The sequence below is a fragment of the Lithohypha guttulata genome, assembly GCF_036872675.1.
Source record: "Lithohypha guttulata strain CCFEE 5908 chromosome Unknown scaffold_2, whole genome shotgun sequence".
NCBI classification, from domain to species: Eukaryota; Fungi; Ascomycota; class Eurotiomycetes; order Chaetothyriales; family Trichomeriaceae; genus Lithohypha; species Lithohypha guttulata.
The window spans coordinates 1475643-1500101 of record NW_027042751.1 but is presented as its reverse complement, the minus strand read 5'-3'; the positions used below and the strand labels follow the sequence as shown (position 1 = coordinate 1500101).

General features: G+C 49.2%; 7 protein-coding genes and 1 non-coding gene across 8 annotated transcripts; 4 read left to right on the top strand and 4 right to left on the bottom strand.

The window, feature by feature from the left end:
• Nucleotides 1-48: 48 nt before the first annotated feature.
• On the top strand, nucleotides 49-1661 carry LTR64_002662 (uncharacterized protein; the record flags this gene model as incomplete). The annotated part of the gene is made up of 2 exons (XM_064897030.1): nucleotides 49-228; nucleotides 297-1661. The coding sequence occupies 2 exons, from the start codon at nucleotides 49-51 to the stop codon at nucleotides 1659-1661; spliced, it is 1545 nt and encodes a 514-aa protein (XP_064755980.1).
• Nucleotides 1662-1726: 65 nt separating this feature from the next.
• Nucleotides 1727-2791, bottom strand: LTR64_002661 (uncharacterized protein; the record flags this gene model as incomplete). The annotated part of the gene is given in 2 exon segments (XM_064897029.1): nucleotides 1727-1932; nucleotides 1951-2791. 2 exon segments carry the CDS (start codon nucleotides 2789-2791, stop codon nucleotides 1727-1729), a joined length of 1047 nt encoding a protein of 348 aa, XP_064755979.1.
• A 7-nt stretch (nucleotides 2792-2798) lies between these two features.
• On the top strand, nucleotides 2799-4715 carry LTR64_002660 (uncharacterized protein; the record flags this gene model as incomplete). The annotated part of the gene is made up of 2 exons (XM_064897028.1): nucleotides 2799-3075; nucleotides 3706-4715. 2 exons carry the CDS (start codon nucleotides 2799-2801, stop codon nucleotides 4713-4715), a joined length of 1287 nt encoding a protein of 428 aa, XP_064755978.1.
• Nucleotides 4716-5208: 493 nt separating this feature from the next.
• On the bottom strand, nucleotides 5209-9879 carry LTR64_002659 (uncharacterized protein; the record flags this gene model as incomplete). Its single annotated transcript, XM_064897027.1, has 1 exon — nucleotides 5209-9879. The coding sequence occupies one exon, from the start codon at nucleotides 9877-9879 to the stop codon at nucleotides 5209-5211; it is 4671 nt and encodes a 1556-aa protein (XP_064755977.1).
• A 594-nt stretch (nucleotides 9880-10473) lies between these two features.
• On the top strand, nucleotides 10474-11400 carry PUP1 (proteasome core particle subunit beta 2; the record flags this gene model as incomplete). The annotated part of the gene is made up of 2 exons (XM_064897026.1): nucleotides 10474-10647; nucleotides 10723-11400. The coding sequence occupies 2 exons, from the start codon at nucleotides 10474-10476 to the stop codon at nucleotides 11398-11400; spliced, it is 852 nt and encodes a 283-aa protein (XP_064755976.1).
• A 512-nt stretch (nucleotides 11401-11912) lies between these two features.
• Nucleotides 11913-13604, bottom strand: LTR64_002657 (uncharacterized protein; the record flags this gene model as incomplete). Its single annotated transcript, XM_064897025.1, has 2 exons — nucleotides 11913-12877; nucleotides 13055-13604. 2 exons carry the CDS (start codon nucleotides 13602-13604, stop codon nucleotides 11913-11915), a joined length of 1515 nt encoding a protein of 504 aa, XP_064755975.1.
• Nucleotides 13605-15571: 1967 nt separating this feature from the next.
• Nucleotides 15572-15669, bottom strand: LTR64_002656. Its single transcript has one exon. It is a non-coding gene; the product is annotated as a tRNA-Val (tRNA).
• Nucleotides 15670-21668: 5999 nt separating this feature from the next.
• LTR64_002655 (uncharacterized protein) lies at nucleotides 21669-23094 on the top strand (the record flags this gene model as incomplete). The annotated part of the gene is made up of 2 exons (XM_064897024.1): nucleotides 21669-21899; nucleotides 21955-23094. 2 exons carry the CDS (start codon nucleotides 21669-21671, stop codon nucleotides 23092-23094), a joined length of 1371 nt encoding a protein of 456 aa, XP_064755974.1.
• Nucleotides 23095-24459: the final 1365 nt, after the last annotated feature.

Sequence of the window (24459 nt, the reverse complement as noted above, 5' to 3'; positions counted from 1 at the left end):
TTGCGACTAGAGAAAAAGTATCAGCCTGCCATTGGCGAAGGCATACCCATGACTATAATCTTGTCAGCAGTTCCCTACATGGTATCAGGACACGTTAAGTCTATAGTGGCATGTTTGACGGAGGTTAGCCGATTGAAATGGGCTGAGTCGTGGCAAGCACAACTAGCTCAAAATGCAAAGGAAGCCAGGACACGACAAAGCGAATTTACCGATGCAATCTCCCACGAGGTAAGGACTTTGTTCAAACGTGGTGTTTTTTGTCTTTTCACGACTACGCCGCTAACTTCTAGGTATAGGTCAGGAATCCGCTTTCTGCTATATTACAACTCGCAGACGGCATCGCCGAATCCATGACTCACATACAAACACCAACAATGGAGGACTACAAGGGATGCGTGAAAGGAAACGTCGAAGCAGCAAAAGTGATCCTTACTTGTGCGTGTCACCAGAAGAGAATTGTTGATGACGTACTCTCTCTTTCGAGAATGGACTATGCCTCGCTTTCTGTGTCACCAGTGGCAGTGAGCCCGGACAAGATTGTCCATGAAGCTCTACAACTTGTCAGGGCCGACGCGGCAGCAAATGCCATCTCTTTACACATGGTACAAGAGCACTTCTCGGACGCACATATTGTCGACCAGGTAATATGTGATTCCTTGCGCGTGGTTCAGATACTAGTCAACCTGCTCTCGAATGCCATCAAGTTCACTAAAGAAGAACCTGCACGAACCGTGACTCTCAGGTACGGAGCCACGTCGTTGGACCCTCGTGCGGTGTTCAGCCCACAAATCGTGTGGGCTCCGTCACAGGAAGCAACTCATGATCCGACACAACTTAAAGAGTGGGGTGAAGGCAAGCCTGTATGGCTGGCTTTTACTGTGCATGATACCGGCCCCGGCATGACTAGAGAACAACTCGGTCGTGTCTTCAAGCGTTTCGAGCAGGCGACTATCAGGACGTCAGTTAATTACAACGGTTCAGGACTTGGTCTGTTCATCTCGCAGAACTTGACGAAACGACAAGGTGGTGAGATTGGGGTTGATTCGACTCCAGGGGTGGGCAGCACGTTTGCGTTCTATATCAAGGCACGTCATGCTGAAGTTCACTCGGAGCATCTTACACTTGATGGCGATGCCGCTTCAATCGATATCAAGCCCGTGCACCCGAACAGTAATGGAAGTGTCAAAATGCCTGCTCGAGTAAAAGGCTCTAGCAAATCTGCCTCTAATAAGACTTATAATTTGCATATACTCCTTGTTGAGGACAACATTGTCAACCAGCAAGTACTACGCAAGCAACCTCAGAAAGCTGGATGTACAGTCTATGTGGCCAACCACGGTATAGAGGCTCTAGGTTTCCTCCGCAAAACGTCCTTGTGGACTGAAAATAACGGCTCGGGTTTCCATCTGGACGTTATACTTATGGACTGGGAAATGCCCGTCATGGACGGACTGACGTGTACCAGAGAGATAAGGACTCTGGAGAACGCTGGTCGATTTGCAACTTATCCAGAAGTCCTTGCGGTTACTGCCAATGTCCGGTCAGAACAAGTTGAGATAGCCTATGCAGCCGGCATGGATGCGGTGGTTCCGAAGCCGTTTGTGGTGTCAGAATTGCTCCAGAAGATCTCGGAACGCATGGCAGACAAACAAAACAGCTAGAATGCACTGGGCTTTGGCGCCTCGAAAATTCGTCAAGATTCGTCGAAATAAACTAGTGTGAGAGGCTATGGGGCATCCGAATGCCAGTCGTCATCGCTATCGATCTCCACTGTGCTCAGAAGATTTTGCGACCTCATAGATGGCAGGACGCCGCTATGATTCGTTTCCCTCGCTCGAATGCCGGCCTCGCTGAGTCGTCTCTCCGTTGCACGATTTCTTCCTACGAGGTCGTCATTCATGATCGAGAGTCGGCACTCGGACGGAAACATGCCTGAAATGTGTTTCGTACGTGTTGGACTGGTAACGAGGAGCAGGAGAAGTGCACCGAGCTCTGGATTGTAGACCAGATCTTGCAGCACTTCCACTGCGGACTTGCAGTCCTGCACGATATCGTGGCCTTCGAAGAAACTGATACTGTCAACGATGCAAGAAAGGACAGTAGTCACCGGAAACTGCCGAACCAGTCTAGTGAAGGTTTCACACAGTGCTCGGAAGTTGAGCAGCTCCAGCTGTTGACGAAGGCGAACTGAAACGAAGTCAAGTCGCACAGGACAGAGGCGCAATATTTGTGTTATCAAGCTGCGCATCATGCCGCTAGGTCCTCGCATGGCATCGCTCATGGCTGTGTGATGTCCGCAGAAGAAGTAGATAACCGTGGCTTCTGGTCGATCTTGTAAGCTCTGGACAAGATTACTACTGACCAGCGATACGGCTGAGACATGACGACTGGACACGGAGGACAACTGAGTCTCGATGAACAATTCTGCTGATGTGTCTGCAGCCTGCCATTCCCTAAATGCGTCATCAGTAGTTATGCTCAAAGCTAGCTCAGACTGGGAAACTTCTGGAGTTGATCGCAGGATCTTTCGGCTGTCGAATAAGGGATGCTCTCGGCCGATGTCCAGGATTTCCAGCATGTCATCGAGAGTCAGAGCGTTGGCAGCACGTTCAAGCTCCTGGATCTGCTTCCTCAACCTGCTGATGTCCTTCTCTTTCTGACTCATCCATTTCGCAGTACTGTTCGTGTCTGCTAATACTTTCTTCATCTTCTCGATCGCGTCCTTACTAGCTTGCTGTGCACGGCAAAGCTGGACCATCTGGACCCGCATTTGTTCTTGCGACCCAGACATATCAGTGATGGCACCACCTAAATATGACGATGAAATGTACGAACAGCATCCTGTAAAATACTGGAGCGACACCAAACGCAAGAAGCTTGCTTACACAGACCACAATCACATTCACGACGACTATCCGGTAGATAAGGAACGCGCCATCATCTACAGGAACAACGAGCTCATCTTCTCTCCAATACCCAGCGGATGGGCAAGTAACGCTGAGATGATGCCTGAAAAGGATATCGGCCTGCTCGCTGATCGTGTCTTCGCTTTTGTCTTGCAAACACGAACATTTGGTAAGTCGTGCTTGTTCTCTCCATTCGATACTACAATTGAAATGAGTGCCGCTGTCTGAGCTCGAGATCCTGTTAGAACCCCTTATGAGAGACCACGCATACCTTCACTGAATGTCTTTGGCTTTGGTCAGTAAGGTCGATCTTGTGCTAATTGTGATTTATAACACCCTTGTGGCTCTGGGCATTGTCACCCATCAAGACCCAGAAAGAAAGCCTCGACAACCTTCAACTGCGGGATAACGGTTTCAAAGATACGATACAAAGGCTCGTAAATGCACACTTCAGACAGTCCTCACTCAATACAGATTTGCAATACGATGTCGTGCAGGGTAAAGGCAAGAGGCTTATCGTGCTACTTCACGGAGCGCCTGGCATAGGCAAGACCTCGACAGCAGAGAGCGTGGCAGCTGCTTGTGGCAGGCCACTGTTCAACATAACATGGTGGAGACCTTGGACTAACACCTGTCGAGATTGAGAAGGCTCTGAAGGAGATCTTCCGCTTCGTACAGCTCTGACATTGTGTGCTGCTACTGGACGAATGCGATATTTTCCTTGCACAAAGAACCAAGAACGATATCGTGCGAAATGGCCTAGTCTCGATATTTCTACGCACACTCGAATTTTATACAGGCGTACTCTTCCTGACCACAAATCGAGTAGGCGTCCTAGACGAAGCCATAAAATCGCGACTTACGTACACAGCCTATTACCCACCTCTGGACGAGAAACAGACACAGAACATCTGGAAAGTCAACTTGAGACTTCTGAAAGAAAGAAACAAAGAGCTCGACGTTGACGAAAAGGCTATTTTGAGGTTTGCCAAAAGACACTTCAGAGCTAATGTAGAAACCAGTTCTACATGGAACGGAAGACAGATTCAGAACGCTTTCAAGGTTGCTACAGCACTTGCAGATTGGGATGACCAGAGCATCAATGATCAACAGCGTGATGGTGGAGCGAAAAGGAGATCAAAACTCCTTCCATCGCACTTCGAAATCATTGCGCATGGCACACATGCTTTCGACCGATATCTTCGAGCGGCAGTCGGCTACAACGATGCTCAGAGAGCTTACAACGAGCAGGTCAGAGACGATGAGCATCAATTTGAAGCACATCTATCTCTCGACACCCATGATCATAGTCACAGTTTGCCAGCCGAGGACTACCGTCGAAGCGCTCCCTCACTGTCACCGATGCAGACCTATGGCAGGCCTTCCAGCAACATGATACCCCAGCAGTCCCTTGACCCAGGCCATGGTCAATATGCACTACACGCTGACGTACACAACACAGTCAGCCGTCGCCGATCCTCAACACACTGGCAAGCTCAAGCGAGTCATTCTCCACAACCCACAAATACACAAGCTCGTCAACGCAGGCTCTCGAGCAATACCCATTCTGTCCCGAACCTGCAGACATCCTCCCCTCATGTCGGTCCGTACTCCATGTCGCCCGCACGAAGAGGAGGCTTATCCGAGAGCTATAGCAGAGACGCAGATCGTGATGGTGCACTAGACCTGGACTCAGACGTGGATAGCCTGGAGTCTGACATTGACATGCCCAAGGACAAACATCGCAATGTCTCCACCCAGGAGAACCTCAAATATGCTCAACGCGAACAGGACGAGGAATGGGACTAGTTTTTGAGGTTAGAATCGATACAGGCTTGGATGAATGCCTGGTTCATACAATCACGGCGATAGTGTTTTACATTTGTTCTTATCGTTATCTATATGGTCTCTGTTCTGATTACTGACCTCGTCCCCGTCAAACGAGAAATCTTCTGCAGACAGCGTATCGTTTGGCTTCCCGTATTTAGTGATCAGTGCATTGAAAGGGTCATCAGGTATACTCCATACCTGTCTTTACTGGTCGGGACTCGCTCGAAGTTGATGACTTGGTTCTTTGACCCATTTGGCACAATACATAATACTCGAGAAGTGCAATGATGAGAAAACACAATATAGCCATCGCTGGACGCTGGATATTCTACAATCGTGCTGCACGGAGAAAGACACCAAGACCTCCCGTGCCACTTTCTGCATAACATCCAAATTTTATACACGTTGTTTGCAAAACTAGTACCCAGAATCACAATCATACGTCCATCAACAGACGCTTCCCGCAAACCCCCTAGACCTTTTGTGCATGTTTCTCTTTCAATACCTCGCGCAACGTGTTTGCTACAGCCTTCTTCCTCCTTAATTTCGCCATTTGCCTCTCTCTATCCTCCGCAGAAAGCATCAAATCTTTTACAGGTGTGCTTCGATTACTTCTGTCTGTTCGACTTGAGTGTGGTGTATGATACACAGAGCTCGCGCCACTTTTCGGCGTTACAGGTGATCGTCGTGTAATTTGTCTTTCTGGTGTGGATGGTCGCTGTACCAATGCCGTGGTACTTGTGAGACCGAGCTTCTTCATCTGTGCCTCAAGCACATCAACATCGGCACTTCTCTTCTGCGCCATACTCGTCATCTTGCTTACGGTGTTCATTACCGCTTCCACGCTCGGTTTCTTCTGTGCTGGACTTGCGAAGCCAAATGGCTGCTTGTCGTCTCTCTGACGAGGTGCAACATCTGCAAGTCTTGCTCGAAGAACAGCAACGCCGTTCTCCACTTCTCCCAATTTGGTAAGGACATTCGCAGATGACTTGCGCAGATCAGACTGGATCGAGAGCTGTTCTGCCGAGAGTGGTGCGTGCGCATTGTCTTTTCCTTCAGCCTGCGTTCTGGCGGCGGTAGAGCGACGAAGAATTGTAATGCGACTTCTGAGGTCGGTCACCTCCTTCGTGAGGAGGTTCTGGCATTCTTCTAACTTGTGCATGACGTCTTTGACTTCCAGGCCATGTACGATCTTGTCAAGAAACTGCGGTCCAGTCGATAGCGTTGCTATATCACCCAAGAACCATTCATCGTTCAACGCATCCATTGGGGTGTCGCTCTCAAGGATCTCAGGCCAATGCTCATTGGGCTGCTGGCCGGACTGATACATCATATATGAGCTCAAACTCTTTGCATTGATACCCAAAGTGATTACCATCGAGTTGATGTCTTGGTACAATTTCTCGATTTGTGAGGGAATGTCCGTCTTAGAAGTGGTGCCAAGATCCTGGAAGGCTCTACCTGGTTGGATCGTGACAAATGGATCGAGAGTCTCACTGGGTTGTGTCGGCTTGGCAAGCTCTTCTTGGATAATCGCATCCTCATCGTCTTCCAAAGGCTGTGTCTCGGCAGCTTCAGCGGCCTCCTGCTCACGTCGAGAGGCTTCTCTTCGTGCTCGATCCTTCGCCACTTTCTCATCTCGAGCTTGGGCCGCTTGCATTCCGAATGCAGATTGTGCATATTCCTGCTTGCGTTGCTGTATGAGATTAGATCGTGGCTGCGCCGGCGCACTAAACGAGCGCTCCGGAGATCGTGAGAGCAAGTCTTGTCGTGCAGGCTTCCGTAGAGGACTCGGAGAGCGAGGGCTTTCTTGTGGTTTCGGCTTTGGCGGCGCAAATAACGGCGCGGTTGATCCCAGTTCTCCGAATAAAGGCTTGATTGGTTTGGGTTGCTCTGAAGGTTTTGTGACTTTCATGAATGGTCCACCAGTAGGAGAATCAACAGCGCTATGCTCAGAGGCACGACCGAACGAACTTTCGGGCGATGTGTCAACACGTTCTGTTTGGTCGCCTTGCTCGTCTTTGTCCTCGACAGGACTGACATCTCCAGTGACATCCTCTCCACTGCCTTCGTCGAACTCGGACGACAGAATTGAGGACGGGACATCCGAAGGTTGTATTTTCAGGTTTTGCGAAGCACTTTTGTTGGCAGGGAAGAAGTCTGGCGGCAAGGGGGCATCTTCTGGTTCTTTTGATGCTTTTGAATTGAGTGAGGACGCTGAAGTTTCTCCGGCTTGATAACCAGGCTTACTGAATGAATCAGGTGGCAGGGGGGCATCAGGCACTTCTCCCGGCGTAGATTCTTCTTCTCCTCCTTCTTCATCTTCATCTTCCTCGTCGTCGTCGTCACTGAGCGACTTGACTCTATCTGAGTCACTAAGTTGACCAGGGTCTCTCGTAAAAGAGAACGGGTTGCTGGGTTCGCTTTTCTGTACAACAGCAGGTGTATCTTTCGAGGTTGATTTCGTACCAAAGATAGATGGTGTATCTTTTGGTAACGTAGAAGTGAACGAGAAAGGCTTGTTTGGTTCACTCTTTTGCACCGCCGCAGGAGTTTCTTCTGAGACAGGTTTCGTGCCGAAGATGGGATTCTGCTGTGGAGGTGCATCCTTCGGCGTTGTTGACGGAAGGTTGCCGAAGCTCCAGGCCGTGCTTAACGAGTCTTGAGGTTGCGCTTGAGGTGTCGTGCTAGTCTGCTGACCAAACAATGACTGCACATGTGGTGTCGTGGTTGTCTTTGGCTGGTTAATTGTCGAGGGTGGTGTCTTCTGGGAATTCTTGGCAATTCCATTGTCGGCTGGACTACCATCGTCATCCTCCATCTCTTCTTCTTTGCTAGGACTCTGTTCGGTCGTAGACTGTGCCTTGCCCAGAAAGTCTGACATATCAAGGCTTCCGCTGCTATTCTTCTGATCCGACTCCCTGGCCGGGGTCGTATCTCTTTGGAAGGTCGACTCCAGCTTGAAAGGCTTGGCAGGTTGAGTAAATGGACTCGACGTTGATGTCGTAGCTTGTGTGAAAGGCCCTGATTTGCTAAAGGTGGACGGCCCTGTAGCTTGGCCGAAAGCAGTTTGAGTATTGGTACCAGTGGCGAAGGATCCCGACGGCTTAGCATCACCAAAGCCCCCACCACTACCGAACTTGCTGAATGGACTCTCTGCTTTACTGTCCTTGTTTGCTGTGCCGAAGCCACCACCCTGATTGGCGAACGAGCTGAATCCGCTTGAGCCAGCACCGGTAAAAGGATTAGATGTCGAAGGCTTTGCAGCTGAGGCAAAAGGACTGCTTTGAGCGGTTTGAGCACCAAATCCAGTCTGGCCAAATGCAGGACCAGACTTTTGACCAAAGCCGGATTGACCGAAGGATGGGGTCGCACCTGGCTGCTGAGGCGTACTACCTAGAGCTCCAGTCTGTCCAAAAGAGGGTTTGGTTGCTGATCCCAAGCCAGGAGTTGTTCCAAATTTTGGCGCCTGTCCGAAGGAACTGCTTTGCTGTTGGGAGTTGTCTGAAAAGCCCGTGCTTGCCCATGAGGGTTTGTTATCTCCACCAATAGGAGTTGGTTTACCAAAAGCACTGCCAGTCCCGAAAGATGTCTGACCAAAAGCTGGGGTCTGTTGAGCTGGAGCATTGTTGGCAGCACTTCCAAACGGCGAGGTGGTGTTGCTTGTGAAAATTGATCCGTTAGCGGGCTCAGCAGGCTCAGCAGGCTCAGCAGGAGCTATAGGTGTAGTTATAGATTCCATGTCATCAACATCTACGGTTCCTTTCGCCTCTCGTAACTTAGCTATATCCTGAAAGCCAGGATACAGCTGCTTTGTTCGCACACCATCATCGTACACAACAGCCCAGATGCTGAAAAGACCTTCATTGTTTAAAGTGATCAGCTCGGGCAGTGGGACGACTGAGGTGTCATACTCTGGATCTGTCGGCAGAGGCAGAACAACAGGGTCTTTGTCAGAGAGGTCTATGGCCATGCCAATAGCGGTTGTGTCATTCATGTCGTCGCCCACTGGAAGTGCAGCCCATCTCTTGTCATCTTGAGGGATTGCCAGGGTATAGGCTCCTTGCTCGGAAACCTCATCGCTCAAAGGTTGAGAAGATTTTGTGAGCATTTTGATGTCGGGGCTAATGGTGGCAGTGAAGATGACAAGATCGTCGAGGTGTGGCTGATAGTTTCGCAGTCGATTTGTGTGAAAATGTACAGGCGTGCGGTTGACCATGGGGAAGAAGGGGTCGGCGGCAATCTTATGGAAGTTCCAAGCCGTCCTGCCTTTGTCGGTCTTGACGATGTAGTATTCAGACACCAGAGAGCTGATATCTTCTGGAGCCTGAGACGGAGTGTATATGAAAAAGAAGACGTCGGTTTCAATCCATGCAATTCGAGCCAGGTGGCAGTTTGCAGGGACGGAAGAAGGCTTGCCTACACTTGCTACGGTCGAACCGTCTGGTTTGAGCTGGACAGCAGAACCATCACCTTTACCAGCCATAAGTTGCTTTCCCCTCGTGCTCCAAACTATGCATGCAACGTTCTCTGCCAAGGCTGAACTGATCTGGCCTGAAGCTAAGTCTACAATGTGTAGCTGGCCATGCGTGGTTAGGAGAGCAAAGAATTGTGCCTGAGCTGGATCCGGATTAGGGGCAATTTCTCGCACTGGGGCAGTGGTAGACAGTTTGAGTGCTACGTTAGATTTCCGTCCAGCTAGATCAGATGTCTTGTATACTATTATTCCTGACGATTCCTGCTCGGCGACAACCAGACAGCTTTCATCGGAAGCAAAGACGACGTGGGCCAATCGTTGGTGCGGTATAGTATGAATAGATTCGCAATCTCTGATGTCCTCGCCCTTCCCCGCATCATATATAGCGGTTCGGGCATCACTGGTCTTACCAATAACGAGAGCATCAGGAGCAGCAGCGGCGTACAAACCACTAGCGGAAGCTATTCCTAACAGCGAAGCGTAAGGGGGAGGGAGAGCGTCTTGCGGCCAAGGTTGTTTCAGGACTCGAGCCTTCTTGTCGCCATTGAGAGTCTTGAAACCAAGCAGTTGTGTCTGTATCTCTGGGACTTCATCTTGTTCATTAATGGCAGAAGTTGCGGCGCCAGAACTGAAGGCCGTGGACATGCCGTTCATACTGAAGGCCATTCTCAATCGTGGGATCTCGGCAGACAAGGGACGTGTTCTTTGGAAGGTAGGTGAAGTTGGGGAAGCTGTGGAATATTCGCGACGGGCATTAGGCGAAGGCTGAGCTCGTGGAGGAGTGACGAAGTGAATGGGTATAAATGAGTGACGAGAGAGGGTGCTTGACCTCCCCAGACCAGGTCTCCTTGAGTCAGCTATCTTGAAGGGGCATTGAACTCTGAGCGATTCACTGGAGTGATGCGCTGCCTAAGGAATGTTGCTAATCCTGCAGTAGAGGATGTGATGCTGCTCCGCATCAACAGGCCTCTCCACGTATCATGCTCAAGAAACTTTGGCGGAAAGAGCGACCGCGCGTAGGAAACGCGTTAGAACGGTTGATGCCTGAACGAGGCAAAAGGCTACACTGCCGCATCATCGCAGTTTCCTGGAGCATTGGGTCAACTTGAGTATTTGCTCAGTCTGTAATCTAACCGTACCAGCACTACTCGTATCGCCAACTGCTCTAGCTCCTATCACAACTAGGTCTTCCTCACCTTTTACGGTCCGCTCTTCTCGCGCAGGCCGGCTTGAGGTGACAGCCTCACGACACCCTCCAAAATGCCCGGTTTCGACTTTAGCAATCACACTCGCAATGCTGCTCTCCATGCACAAGGCGTTCCCCTGCCGAAAGCAACAAGCACAGGTACGACCATCGTGGGCTGTATATACAACAATGGCGTGGTCATCGCTGCAGATACAAGAGCGACTTCAGGTCCCATAGTAGCAGACAAGGTAAGTAGCGAGCATACACCAGAGCAATCGCCTTCATTAGCTAGCTATATTATCAGTACTGATGCGTCTGTTTAGAACTGTGAAAAACTACATTATATCTCCCCTAACATATGGTGTGCTGGCGCTGGTACCGCAGCAGATACTGAATTCACTACCGCCCTCATCTCCTCCAACCTCGAACTACATTCCTTATCCACAAACCGTCAACCTCGTGTGGTCACTGTCATGACCATGCTGAAGCAACACCTATTTCGATATCAGGGACATATCGGTGCCTATCTGGTCGTGGCTGGTGTAGACCCGACTGGAGTAGGTCTTTTCACAGTACATGCGCACGGCAGTACCGACAAGTTGCCCTACGTAACTATGGGCTCGGGCTCTCTTGCAGCAATGGCTGTCTTTGAATCAACATGGAAAAAAGATTGCACACGTGATGAGGCTGTCAAGTTCTGCTCCGAAGCTATTTTGGCTGGTATTTTCAACGATTTAGGTTCCGGATCGAACGTTGATGTTTGTGTCATCGACAAGGACAAACCAACTCAACTAATGAGAAACTACATCAAGCCAAATGAGCGATCGAAGAAGGAGCGGAACTACAAGTTCCAGAAGGGTACCACAGCCGTACTGGACCAAAAGATCATTACAAGAGAAGAGATAGGCCGCTACGTTACCGTGCACGAGATTGCTGGAAGCGACAGCGACAGTGGAAGTCTTGTGGTGGTAGAGAAGATGGATGTTGACGATCAGCCGTGAGAAAGGAATTGATCCAAATGCAATGTGTATTACTAGGTGCTCTTGGAATGCAAGCTTGTGCAAGGACAATAATGTGGCCTCGCAGGACCACAACCATTGTCAAAAGCACACTGATCACGAGAGACTGCGCCTGCTGCCTGATAAGTCGGCTGAATCCTAGATTGTTGTGGTCTGTGGCGGGTAGATGCATTAACGACACATGAGTCCGTCCAGCTCCGACATGCACGGACAGGGAAACTTGGAAAACAGTATTCGTCTCTGCAACGGTGCCGGGAGCATAGAGTGAGATTGCAGCGGAGCGTTCTTCTATACTTGTTAGACAATGAGACTGGTCCAGATTTCTCGAATACAGACTTGTCCTTTGACCAAGTCTTGTTATGCAACTACTGCACTATACAGCATTGAGATGTAGAGTACCTGCCTCGGTCTCTCGTAATGTCTTGTTAGGACGAAGCCTTGAGTAATACATGGAAACCTCTGTCTTTAATTCCTTCCATGCTAATAGTCATAATTCATGACACATGAACCGGCAGTCCAGCCTTCTTCAACGAATAATCCTTGACCTCACGGACTAAAGGTGAGAACTCTGTAAAGCCTTTACTCTTCTCATCATCCCAAATCGTCGCTCCAGAGCGCAACTCAGGCCTCACAGAGGCAGCCTTCTTCAACAACTGTTGCGCTACGTCCTGCCCTGCATACTCAACCACCAAAGAGTACAGCTGTTTGACCATTGCGTAGCTCTGATTAGGATTCCTGATCACACCAGCATGCCAGAGTGCTTTGAGCATATCGCGTGTAACAGGCGCCCGATGTTGGTGAAGATATTCCATCAGCCAATGCGTATGGCGTAGAGCGTTTCTGTCCGACAGATGCCTTGTCGTCGCACAAGCCCAAGCAAATTTATTGATCATCTCGACGAGTTGAAGATAGCTGAAGCCGCCCAAAGCATGTGTCTCTTGTGCTATCTTGCTGGGCAGCCATTGCGTTCCGTCCCAGGTCATGAGGTTTGCGGCGTGGCGTAACGCGAATTTAAGTTCGTCGTTGTGCCAGAGAAGACGCTTCAGAAGCTCACTGACTAGACCTTGCGTCTCATTGATCAGTGTAAGACTACCTCGCTGGAAAGCGTCCATATCCTCGTTGAATGATTGCGATGTCCGTCGTAAAATTTCCGGGAAGTGGTGCGACGCCGCGCGGTAAAACCTCGCGTCGCGCAGTTTTGAGAGGTTCAGGTTGTTGAGTTCGTCGAGCTGCTCGCATAAATCCCAGTAAGATACTTTAATGTTTAGGTGTCCTCCGCTGAAAGTATGTAGGCGACGAAGGAATTTGTTCTTTGCAGTCAACGGTGTCGTGCGTATGACGTCGAGTATACTAGATAGAAGGTCTTGCTGCCGCTTTTGACTTTCGTCGGAGAAACGCTGGCAAAGCTTCTGTCCTATCTGATCGAAATTTATGTTGGCTAGTGGTCGGTCGTTGCGTACTGAAAGAGCCATTACTATCCACAAACAGATTACCAGCCTCCGACGAGGGTCCTCTCGTCCTTCTTTGCCTGTCAGAAAACTGTTGACAACTTGCATCGAGAGCGTAGTGTCGCGAGTCTCACGTGAACCGAGAGCAGAAAGAAAGGCATACCATGTTTCAATGGCAAATGGCTCACGTTGTAGCTCGGCCAGAGTATTGTGATTAGCCGCTAGTCTGGCGTGCCGACTCAGTCGAGTTGAATGATCGCTGGCAGATGGAGCGCACTGAACCACGAGAGGCACTCTACCAGAAAGCTCCTGCGGTCCGCAGGCCTTGTCGACCAAGTTTCTCCTGTATAGATTGTCTGCTCTATGCTCTCTATGAGACAGGCGTTTGTCCTTTGAGATTTGTGGAATAGCCATCAATCGTATAGTGGTGTTGACCACATCACGATAAAGCCACTTGCGCTCTTGTGCCAGAGCAAAATCCACCAGATGCGTCAACATATGCACATTTTTGTTGTTGATCATTCGCAAGGAATCACCTAGAGTCCCAAGTTGATTGTTCCCATTCAGTTTATGCAAGAGACGAGGTGTAGATGGATAGAAAACGCTTCCGGTCACCTGTATAGCAAGTGCGGCCAAGAATGGTCTGCCTAAATCTTCGAGTGCGAGGATACGAGATTCTTCCACCATGTCCAATAGGTCGTTACAGAATAACGCCGGATCTTGGGCTTCTCCAAACATCGATGACTCCAGCTTCAAAGCTGATACGAGGATGGTCTTCAGATCAGGTACGACAATTAGACCAAGCTGTGTAGCCTTCACAAAAGTTTTTCTCTGCAGCAGGACATCGAGCACAGATGAATTTGCAAGTGAATCAAAGATTCTCCCATGATTTTGGGCTCCTGGCGGGTTCGTTCTTGGGTCAAGAAGAAATTTGGCTATCTCATCGACATGCCAATTCTCCGCGAGCACATATTCGAGTTGTTTTCGTGCAAGATCTTGGTTGTGTATGAGGTCGATCTTTAATTCGTCCAGAAGTAGTACTAGCTCTTCGTGTGTCCTTGTACTGTGTAGCCGATCTTCGTAAAGCAAACGTTGTCCCTTCGACAAACCTGAAACAGAGAATGCTGTGTCTTCGTATATTAACTGCTCTTGCTTCTGCACAGTTTCAACCTTGGGAAGTGGTTTGTGTGAAAGCAAGCCAAAAGACCAGCCCCATCCTGGTTGCGGTGGTACAGCCTTATCTTCCTGAGACGTCCACCATCCTCGTTGAGGTTGCGTTGTTATTAACGTTGCTGGATCGAAAGCTTGACCCGTACACGGTGTATGGGCTGAACTTGTAGCCTTTCTCTTCGCGGCGCGCCTTCGTGCCTCTAGCGGGCCAGGTACATTGCTTCCATGTCGTCGTTGGCTGCGTGTAAATGCGTCGAATGTCTCGGAAAGTAGGTCATCGGATATCCAGACGTGGGCGCTGCTCCTCTTTACTAGGCGCGATCTGGAGGCATTGCAGAGCCCATTGAGCGTCTTAGGCATAACACTATTGTTGTGATAAGACCATTGCGGTTAGCCCGATATAAATTCGTATTTGACACAACAGGTTCGATACCCTCTCCTTAGGTGTAGTCGTTCGTGGTTTCTCAGAGCTGATCAGGAACCGTATCTAGAGCTTGGTTCGGCGAACCTTCTTCAAGCAGAAGAAGTTGCATCCCTGGCGAGACCAACAAGCAATCGCGGCCCGGCACAGTACAGAAAGACGTCCAACACCACAATGTGTAGCTATACATGGAATCTGTCGAGCTAACTCGACGCATTCTCGCGGGTATGAATACACGGATGACGAGATGAATGACGCAGCATACATGCGATGTACATACATCTAACTGACCAAGAGCCGGTGCAACACGGTCCTTTAGCAAAACGCCTTCACACCACGAGTAAGTCTGATGCGAGAGTACAGGCCGAAGTTTATCAGCTCATCAAATATCTAACCTGCTAACTTCCATACACGACATGATACTTGAGAGGCTGTGGACCCAGTTCATTGTCGATTTTGGTCTTCTCTATAGATGTGTACTTTGCCTCAAATCTCCGCAAAAGCATTCTCCGGAAGGAGATTCCATGTTGAGCAATACCTCTACTTCTTGCACACCTGACAGAATTCCTTGGATTCGAAGGTGAAGCAAGCGACTGGCAATATCCATGATCAGGGTAAGCTGGACCAATTCCGAGGCTCAGGTCTACAAGAGCTGGGTCCCCGGTGCTTATGCGGTCGATCATCGACTGTCGAGTCGAGAGTACAACATACAGGCATTTCCAGAGCTTCTCTTCCATCACGCATCGCAGCATTTTGGTGTAATTAGCACGACGACGAGTGAACGTTCATGCCACGAGCCTTCATCAACAGCAGCGTTACCATGTTAAGAAGGAGCGAAGGATGCGACCATTTCGATGTAGTCTTGAGCTAAGCGTGTATGTGCTTGCAGATATGACTCGTCAATACTGATCGTTCAAGACCGATGCTTGTGCCCTTGAAGGAGTTGGTACATTCCATCGTAGAAAACGAACAAGTTCTTGATTAACTGTTTCGCATGAGGGCTTCTTAACGATACAGAAGGCATCCGAGTCTAGTCGACCGCCTTTGCAATCCGCCTCAGATAGAACCAAGATGCAAAAAGTACTTCGCCTGAGTGAACTCAGTTGGGCAAGCTTGACTTTGCCCGGGATCGAACCGGGGACCTTGTCGGGAGACAATTGTTCAGCTGAATGTGAACGACACGTGATAACCACTACACCACAAACTGTTGCCAAGCGTTAGGTTGGATGGTGGCAGAGAAATCCTATGGTAACTTACGTCTTGCATGTGTGCAAATTTTCAACCACTTTTCGACATGTATACAACATCAATACCTCAAGAAGCAGCAGTTTAGACGAGAAAGGAGGGGTTATAGACTCCACATCAAATGCGTTATCTTCATCACTCGTTCTGCTTCTGCATAGAACTCGGTAGACGTGCCAGAACTACAAAGGAGAGTTGGGCAAAGACACACTCACCTTAATACCCTCGAGAGGTCTCATGATAAAGAAGTAAGTTGGTCAAGCGCCGCAGCTATGAACCTGTATCCATTAAAGCTCAGTTGAAAGGTTTGCGCATCCTCAGCACAAACCCATTAAGTTCAGATTGTGGACATTCAGAGCAATTGCTTGCTTACGAAAGACCGAGACCACATCACACTACTTCAATAACTATTTGCAACTCACGGCTCGACAAGACGCAGTTAGTGCCACCAGCGCCAGCGATATTGCATCCAGCCACTGGTTTTCACGATTCTTGTTAAGAACCAGAAACCGCCTGTTCGACAAGCAGTATGTTCTAGACTGGTCACATCATTGCTGTCTACACTCTGCCCAAATCCAAAGCCTGACAAGAGACAGCTGACTATATGTTTGACGAAGCTAGTGAGGTCATGGTACGACAGCCACTTTGCATCTCGTCTACAATTCTACACGACCTGGACGAGATCAGACAAATCGCTACCTGAAAGTACTCGAGCACTGGCTACATGGTCACAAGTTTACATCGTACGACATGTCAGCGTGGAGGAGTGTGTGGTGAGGGCAGAAGCGGTCGAGGTGCCGGACGACGATGGTTTCGCTGTCTTTACATCTCAATCCTGCAGCATGCACACATCACATTCTCTCAACAGCTGGCGTTCGAATGCAATGACCACGTCCTCGGATGCAAGATGGCCCAGCCATCAGGTTATTTCTGTTCTCGTTAATCTGCCAAACGAGCACATCGTGGCATCCTGGAACCACAATCCTTGCACGACATCTCTCCAACCTCGTTTGATCGCCCGGCAGAAGTACGAATTGCAGAAGTTGCTTATCAGAGCTCGTGGAGTGGAAGCTAATGGGCATTCTCCATGACACTAGCCATCAACAAATCGATCGATGATGATGCCTGCGCTTTCGCAACTGGTTTCCGGCATAAAAGTTTGCAGTTGCAAGAAGAATCTCGAGAATAGTCTTCGCCGAACTCAGCGGCGGTATTTTCCATAATTCAGAACCCTGTACATAGCATTTCCGCCAGGATTACCCAGTAATCTCTTGCCGATAAACTTTTGTTTGCGTGCTCAAACATACGAGTAGTGTAGGCTATCTGTGCAATGCAAACTCATTCGTAATTCTCACTACCAAACTGGCCCGCAATTGATCAAAGTGTCATGACTTTTCGGAGGCTGGATATGTAGGAATTCTTCCGAACCATCCCATGCCATACAAGTGGACTCGACGACGAGATCACTGAGTTGTGCAAGCTCATGCACGTCGAGCTATTAATAATGCTTGAACGATGCTTCCGAGTCCATACAGAGGCAGAGCGAAATAGGGTTGTGTACAAAGCTCAATGGTCGCCTTGATGTGCGACAGCACAAGTACTTCTCCAAGTCGATCAAAAGATGCGAGTGGAACACGATAACCCACCAGTAGACAAAGCACATTGGCGGGTGGGAAACCGGAGCAAATGTTCCGCGAGTTCGAGCTGCTACTGAATCTAGCCCGAACGGGAACTGGCTCTCAACCAACTATTTTGTGCCGTCCTCAGAAGCTTCGACGTTCTTCCAACCTATGCACACTTGTCACTCGCGACTTGAATTGGTCAAGATGACCATGTATACAATTTTCGGTGACAACTTTCGTGACATGTTCGTCTTGTTTTATCGTGATTAAGAACTGGGAACTCTCATGGCCTGAACCTGGCATAGAACGCGTCGAGACATGTGTATACGTAGGCGATTTCAATCAGGCCATGTTTGCCAGGCTTTCAACCGAATTTCCTTGAACCAATTCAGCCTGGCAGTGAAGTGCGTGGTCGTGGTCGTAAGTGTCGTGCATAAGAGTATTGGCATCGGTATCCAGCACATCGGACATGATGCCAGGATCTACCAGATTTGATACTGATTACCAGGGTCTTACACCTGTATCCTGTTTGGGTGGATGTTGTACTTGACTCGCAGGACATCTGCCGAATGGGTCGCTCGAGATCTTGACATCTAGATGTCTGGGTATTTTTATCGGCCTGCAGCATTGCTCCAGGATGATCCCAATATGTGTACATATTCATTTGCATCTTACCTGAGATATCGGGCTCGCCCCCGGGCGTATGGGGGTACACAGGAAGAAGCATCAGCTGCCGGGTTTCCACTCTGTAGTGAACAGACAGTCACTTCATGTAAGGATAAGGCCGAACTGAACATGGTTGACCAAGTCGTGTCTTGCTGCCTCTTATCTGACGGGGACATGCTGGTGCGGCTGGGGAAGTAAGTTGGTGCACGTGTCATGAATGCAACTTATCGTGAGATACACCAAATATATCAAGATTTGTCCTGCTCAGCTTGCATTCTCGTGCAGTAGTGCTGTGCCAATAATGCTGCGGCAGGCCTTGCGAAGCTATAGTGGAGTTGTTTGGGTATGAAAGCAGAAAAGAGGCGCGCTGTATGCATAAGCCAGGTGAAACTTGCCGGCAGTCGACGGGTCCTATCATCGCAGAGAGCGGCAGCATCTTGTGCTTGCCGAGTGCCAAGAGCCGTTGTGATTCTGTCCTTGTTATTGAAAGCTGCCAGCTCATCGACTGGCTCCTGAGCAGATTGCGAAAACTGTTTGTCTACACAATGGAAGCTCTACGCTTACCAGATTTAGTGCTTGTCCAACATCATTGTGAACACATACTGTTGAAGCACCAGGCCAAAAGAGGCAGTAAGGACGTTTGAAACGGAAAGCAGGCACCAAGCCAAGCCATGAACTGAATTGAGTTTTTCTAGGGCTGCAGATGAGGTCCAATCAAGAACTCGTGGTGCAATCGTCTGAGAACGCATTCAGTCAATTCTTCTCGCAAGCGTCCCGAGCGGCAGCAAAGGGACAAATTCTTGGCTCGATACATTTTAGCTTCTTGGATTGATGATAACACGTACAGTGGCTTTACGACACTAGCAATCATGGTCAACAAAAAGGACAACAACCATGCCGTCTAGCAGCTAGCGAACGGCAATGAAGAAGTTCTTCTCGGGGAACAGTCCTAGCATTGAAGATGAGGCTACGATAAAACTCGTATCAGACAATCTGTGTCTAGACTATCCCTCATGAGCAATAAGAATCGTTCTTTTCGCCAATAACAACAATCTCAAACGACCATGCAGAACGCGAACATCAATGTGTGCCTTATCGTGAAGCTCATTCTCAAAGCACATACCGTGGTGCCATGGCACGCCTGTGTTCGCAGGTACATCAGCACGATATGATGCGATACCGTCAGCAGAGAAAAGCATTTGTTTTCGTCAAGGCAGCTGGTGACATTACAACGCGGTTACTGCCTAAACAGTGTGCCAGTAAATGAGTGACATTCGTTCCTCAGGCGAACACAGAAACTCAGACAGTAAAGGCTGATGAGTGGTCTGGCTGTCCTGACAACAGCGAGGCGTACTCGCTCGAAGCACCTTCGGCAGTGTGCCAAAAAACAGTTCGCCAGAATAATGATCTAAGAGGCGCCACGCGAACAGCTGCGCAATCGTAAGCGAGGGGTTGAGATTGAGATGCTCATCATCGTTGACAATAACGCACAGCCTGCAAGCTCCCCTGCCGTGACTTCCTCAAGGGTGATCATATAACATCATGACTGCTCTGGCCATGCTGGAAAAGAGTAGCGAGAGAATCGTGGAGAAATGGAAAAGTCACTCACTTGCCAGGCTAACGTTGAGTCTAAAATTGACATCAAGGATTATTAGACTTTGTGGGCCCCCAAGAACCCTTTTTGAGCTGCAGCTAAAACGACCAGGATTGATCTGGTAGAGCCTGCATAAGTGTAAGTAATTACCGTATTTACTTTGACAAGATCGACACTAGAATGTAATACTTTGCTGACCGAGTTAAGTGGTTCAACGCTGCGCTGCTTCTCACCAGCCGCAGAGTCCAGTATCTACGCATTTACCTCCACTGCATTTCCTCGTCACCTAATCATATTGACTGGACTGTCTGATCTTACGCTCGTTTCATCTCACGAATCGTACTGGACATACTGTATCAACAAACACTGTTGTGTTAATTGTGACCCTTCTAAGAGAGACTGGCAAAATGATCTGCCTCTCATGAACACCGAACCACGATCCAACGTTCTTTTCACTACTCTCGCGGCCTGAGCCGATAGGAAGGGTTTGACCGTGATCCAGTTGGTCGGACATTATCTATTCTTAAAAAGCAATACACTCATTGTCGGTACTATGGATTCGCCAACGGAGCGCATGCCCATAGCATGTGTGCACTGTGCGAAGGCAAAGGCAAAGTGTGATAAAAAGGTGAGCTCTATACATTCGAATGCAAGGAACAGATGGTTGGGGTGGTGACTAGTATTTCGTTGACGCGGCTCGTGGCAATCAAGTCATGACCGTTCAGCGTCCAGTTACTCGGCTGTCTGTTCTGTTACCACTAGCCAACGTTGCTGACAGGTATCTCTAGGTTCCATGTTCGAGATGTGTTAGCAAACAGATAGTGTGTCTGAGTCGTGCGACACGAAGATCTTCACACAATCCAAATCGGAGAGGAAATCTACCACGTGCTCATTCAGAAAGGACGTTACACACTTCAGCAGCATTTCACGTCTCGCAGCTTTCACAATTCTCAGCTCCCTCCACCACACAAGAACTACCATTAATGTCACCAAGTAGGTATCTCAACGTCCTCAATTAGGTCTGTCACTGATAATTTACAGCCCATGTCAGTCCTCATGGACCTCATCTCCATCACCACCATCACCAACACCGCCACAGTGTTTCTGATATATCACATCAGGTGCCTATAGCCCCTGCAGTCTTTGGACCTGAACTAGACCCGAACATGCTGAGAAATGGCTACTCTCAGACTCCTCCAGACATGGCACTTCCAATGACTCCGATGATGCCTAATATGCCTCAGATGGGACAATTCATGCCTCTAACAGGTACACCTTATGACCCTGATGGGGACAATAGATTCCTGAATATGGGCTCTTCTCACAATGGGTTGCTGGAATTTAACGACAATATGTTGAATGATTTTATGACTTCACCAAGCATGTTGCATGATCCAAACGATATGCTGATGATGAATGGAAATCCACTTATGCATAGGGCCAATCACATGGCAATGTTAGCCAACGGATCTGCAAGACTCCCTTCACGAATGAACCTAGAAACTCCTCCGCACCACACGCATCAACGAACACAGAGTGGCCCGTCTCCATCTTCATGTTCATCAGCCAGTGGTCTGCAGGAACCCGACGCAGTGCTTGCATTACATCCACTGTGGCCCTTTTTCCAATGTCAACGTGCGGAAAGAGCGTCGATTGCACAGCCTAAAACTGCAAGCATTTATCTTGAAGGACTTGCACAAACACTGCGAAATCAAGCTACCTGGCAGGCATGGACAGCACAATTAGACGAGCGTATGCTGGATATTTCCTTCGAACGCAAAATCTCTACAGAGCCAATCGTAGGCTGGTCGCGTGAGAAATTACTCGCCATAACTCAGGGCTTTTTACACAAGGCACTCGATATTCACAAAGTTCACCACGCAAGTCACGATGACAGCCCAGCCAGTCCGGAATCGACACACGAAACATTCCTCATGTTGCCACCACCCGAGGTGATGCAATTCTTCCTTCGCAGTTATGTTGTGCGTTACGAGCCGTACTACTGCTCTATACCTGGCGGACGGTTAGACCCTAACTCACTAATGCATTCTTCAAATAGCAAAGCCGCCAGCTTACTAATATTGCTGATGGTGGCATCTGGTGCGTCAGCTACAGCCACGCCGGAAGGACGATACGTCGCAAGCGGCTTGACTGAAGCATGCCGTGTATCACTCTTCGACACTGTAGAAAAGGATGTCGCACAAGCTCGTGAAGTTCTGGTACTTCGATCTGCGTTACTGCTAATATGTCTTGCTGCATGGTCTGGCGACAAGTGGCATATGGACATGGCCATGGGTCAAAGAGGCCTGTACCTTGCTGTAAGTTGGGATTCCTACCTCCATTCATGTCGAACCCTTGCTAATATCAGAACAGATGCTTGCCCATGCTGGTATGCTAGATGTATCAGAATCTAGTATCGATGTGAACGAGTGCAAGCTTGACCCCGAGATAGCATGGGGTGATTGGAAAGAGCACGAAGGCCGTCATCGTCTTGCTCACTCTTGGGTTATCGTGGATCAGGAAATTTCTCTGTTTTCTGATACGACACCCCAATTGTCCGTAGTTGACCTTCATGTTCCTATGCCTGATACAGACGATCTGTGGCATGCGCCATCCTCCGCCGACTGGTTGGTGCTTTTCGAGAAAACACATGGCTCGACATATCGCAGTCCAGCGTCGGTGAGAGACTTCTTCACCAAGTTTGTCGACGGTGATCTAGCAGGCAAAGAGCTGTCGCCCACCCAGCTGCGACTGCTTTTGCACCCACTGCAGGCCCAGGTATGCCAGCTGCGACAATTCATTGCATGCTTACCTGATGGCGGGTCGCATGCTAAGTCACGAGCTGTATCAAAAGCAGCAACGAAGGCAAGGCTGGAAGAGATTGCCGCCCTGTTACAGCAGTGGTACACGATCAGCAAACAGAGCTTTTCTGGAAACCAGGGGACTTGTTGGACAACCTGCGCCAACCTCATCATGTACCATCTCATCTCCCTCAACACCATCACGAGCTTCAAGGACATCGAGCAGTTCGCTCGAAGAGAAGTCATGGTTGGACCGACTAGATATGGTACTTGGTTGCAGAGCAGATGTATTGACCAGCCTGAGGAAGCACTCTTCCACTGTGGTCAGATCTTGCGCCTGATTCGATCGATGCCAAAGCCTGTGCGCCCTCCATGGTGGGCAGGCGCCGTCTACAGGGCCGCCATGATTGCTTGGGCCACTGGCATGTCGAGAGGAGGACAACCGTTCGTCTCGGAAACCCACAATGGCGATGCCGCAGCGCAATTTGCCATCGACGACCTCACTCCTGAACATGACCTGATAAGTCGTTTTGTCAAACATCAGGAGGGTGAACCAATGATCACCAACGGCGATCGAACTCTTAGTCCTGTTCATGTCCCTTCGAACGTGCTCAGTGCTTGTGCAGGTGTTCTCGAGGACGATCCCTCGATGCGCCTAGCTGACGGCATCAGGCGTAAACTGCTCATCTTCATTGACACGTGGAGAGAGTAGTGGTGAAACATAACACCTTCAGCAACCAGGTCGTGCATCGGCACAAAATTTTTTCCTTTCATCGAGAGCCTCTGCTCTCCGGCATGTGGTGGCCATCCTTGTACAGCTTTTTTTTGACGAATTGACGAATCACGACAGCATAGACCAATTAGAGCACTTGGAAGGTGTTTGACGATATGATCGATTTAGGGTATAACGGGGTTAATTGGTGTGCAACCACATCCACGACTTGCTGGAAACGAGACAGGAACGCGACCTGGTCTTTGAAAGTCAGCCTCGATGAGGGCATACGTATGTGAGAGAATAGGATGTTGATCTGTCAAGACTTGTCAGTAGCCCTTGGTGCAAACCTTTCCATCCAGGTCGAGCTAGATTCCAAAAGTGCTGAGTCAAAGCCTTTTGTTGTTCTCCTTCGTGCCCCATCGTATCATTCAGACATATCTTAGCATTATCGTCTTTTTCTTCGACCAAGCAATAAATCCATGGCGTTCAATGGTATTCATGGGTGAGGGGCAGCCTTGGCTAATAGGTCGTGAGCCAAATCGGCGGCTGCTGATTGTCAGGGAGGTATTTTTCCGCCCAACATTGCCAGCAAAGTACTGAACACACATCTTCCTCCTTCAACTACCATTGCGCAAGCAGTGTAAGTCAAGCATATAACATCACGAAACGACTACAAAATCTGCAGAAGCAATAATTTGGACCCAACTAAACTAATAGTGGCATCGGACAAGTCGGACACTCAGATCTCCGTGCTCTCTGCTATTTCGGACCAGAAACAGCATCTGGAGAGTTTACAATGCGCCTGGCGCACGCGAGCAGTTCGGAGTTGCGACTGCGCGGCGTTTGTTGAGTTCGGGCATATATTACGAAAGAACTGGGGAATCTCGAATGTTTGTGATGTGTTTCAACAGGGGGAGTCTGGGGTTCGAGGACCCGCGTTGATGTTTGAGATGTGTGCTGCTAGACAGGTGAAACTACGGCGAAGATGTCCCTCTTCATCTCACATCGATGGCGGACTTGGGTTAGAATACTCGAAAACGTCTCATACACCATAGACTCAACATATGTCGATGTGTGATAGACGATGTTCGTCCCATATCAGGCATTCACCCAAGGCAAGACGGACAGCATGCCCAGTCTATCGTTCAGGCACATACACGTTCCTGCCTGAATACTAACAATCGTTCTCAACGGTTAGCGTGCGGACTTGCGGCATTGAAACGGTGGTTTTCATGCAAAAACGAAACGGAAATTTAGCGGTAATATTCCATTCCCGCTAGAGCACTTCTTCCTGAGACATGCGTAATGCTAGAAAGCTTGTACCTCTTGTTTGCTCCGGCACTGCGAGGCGTCCCAGGTTCT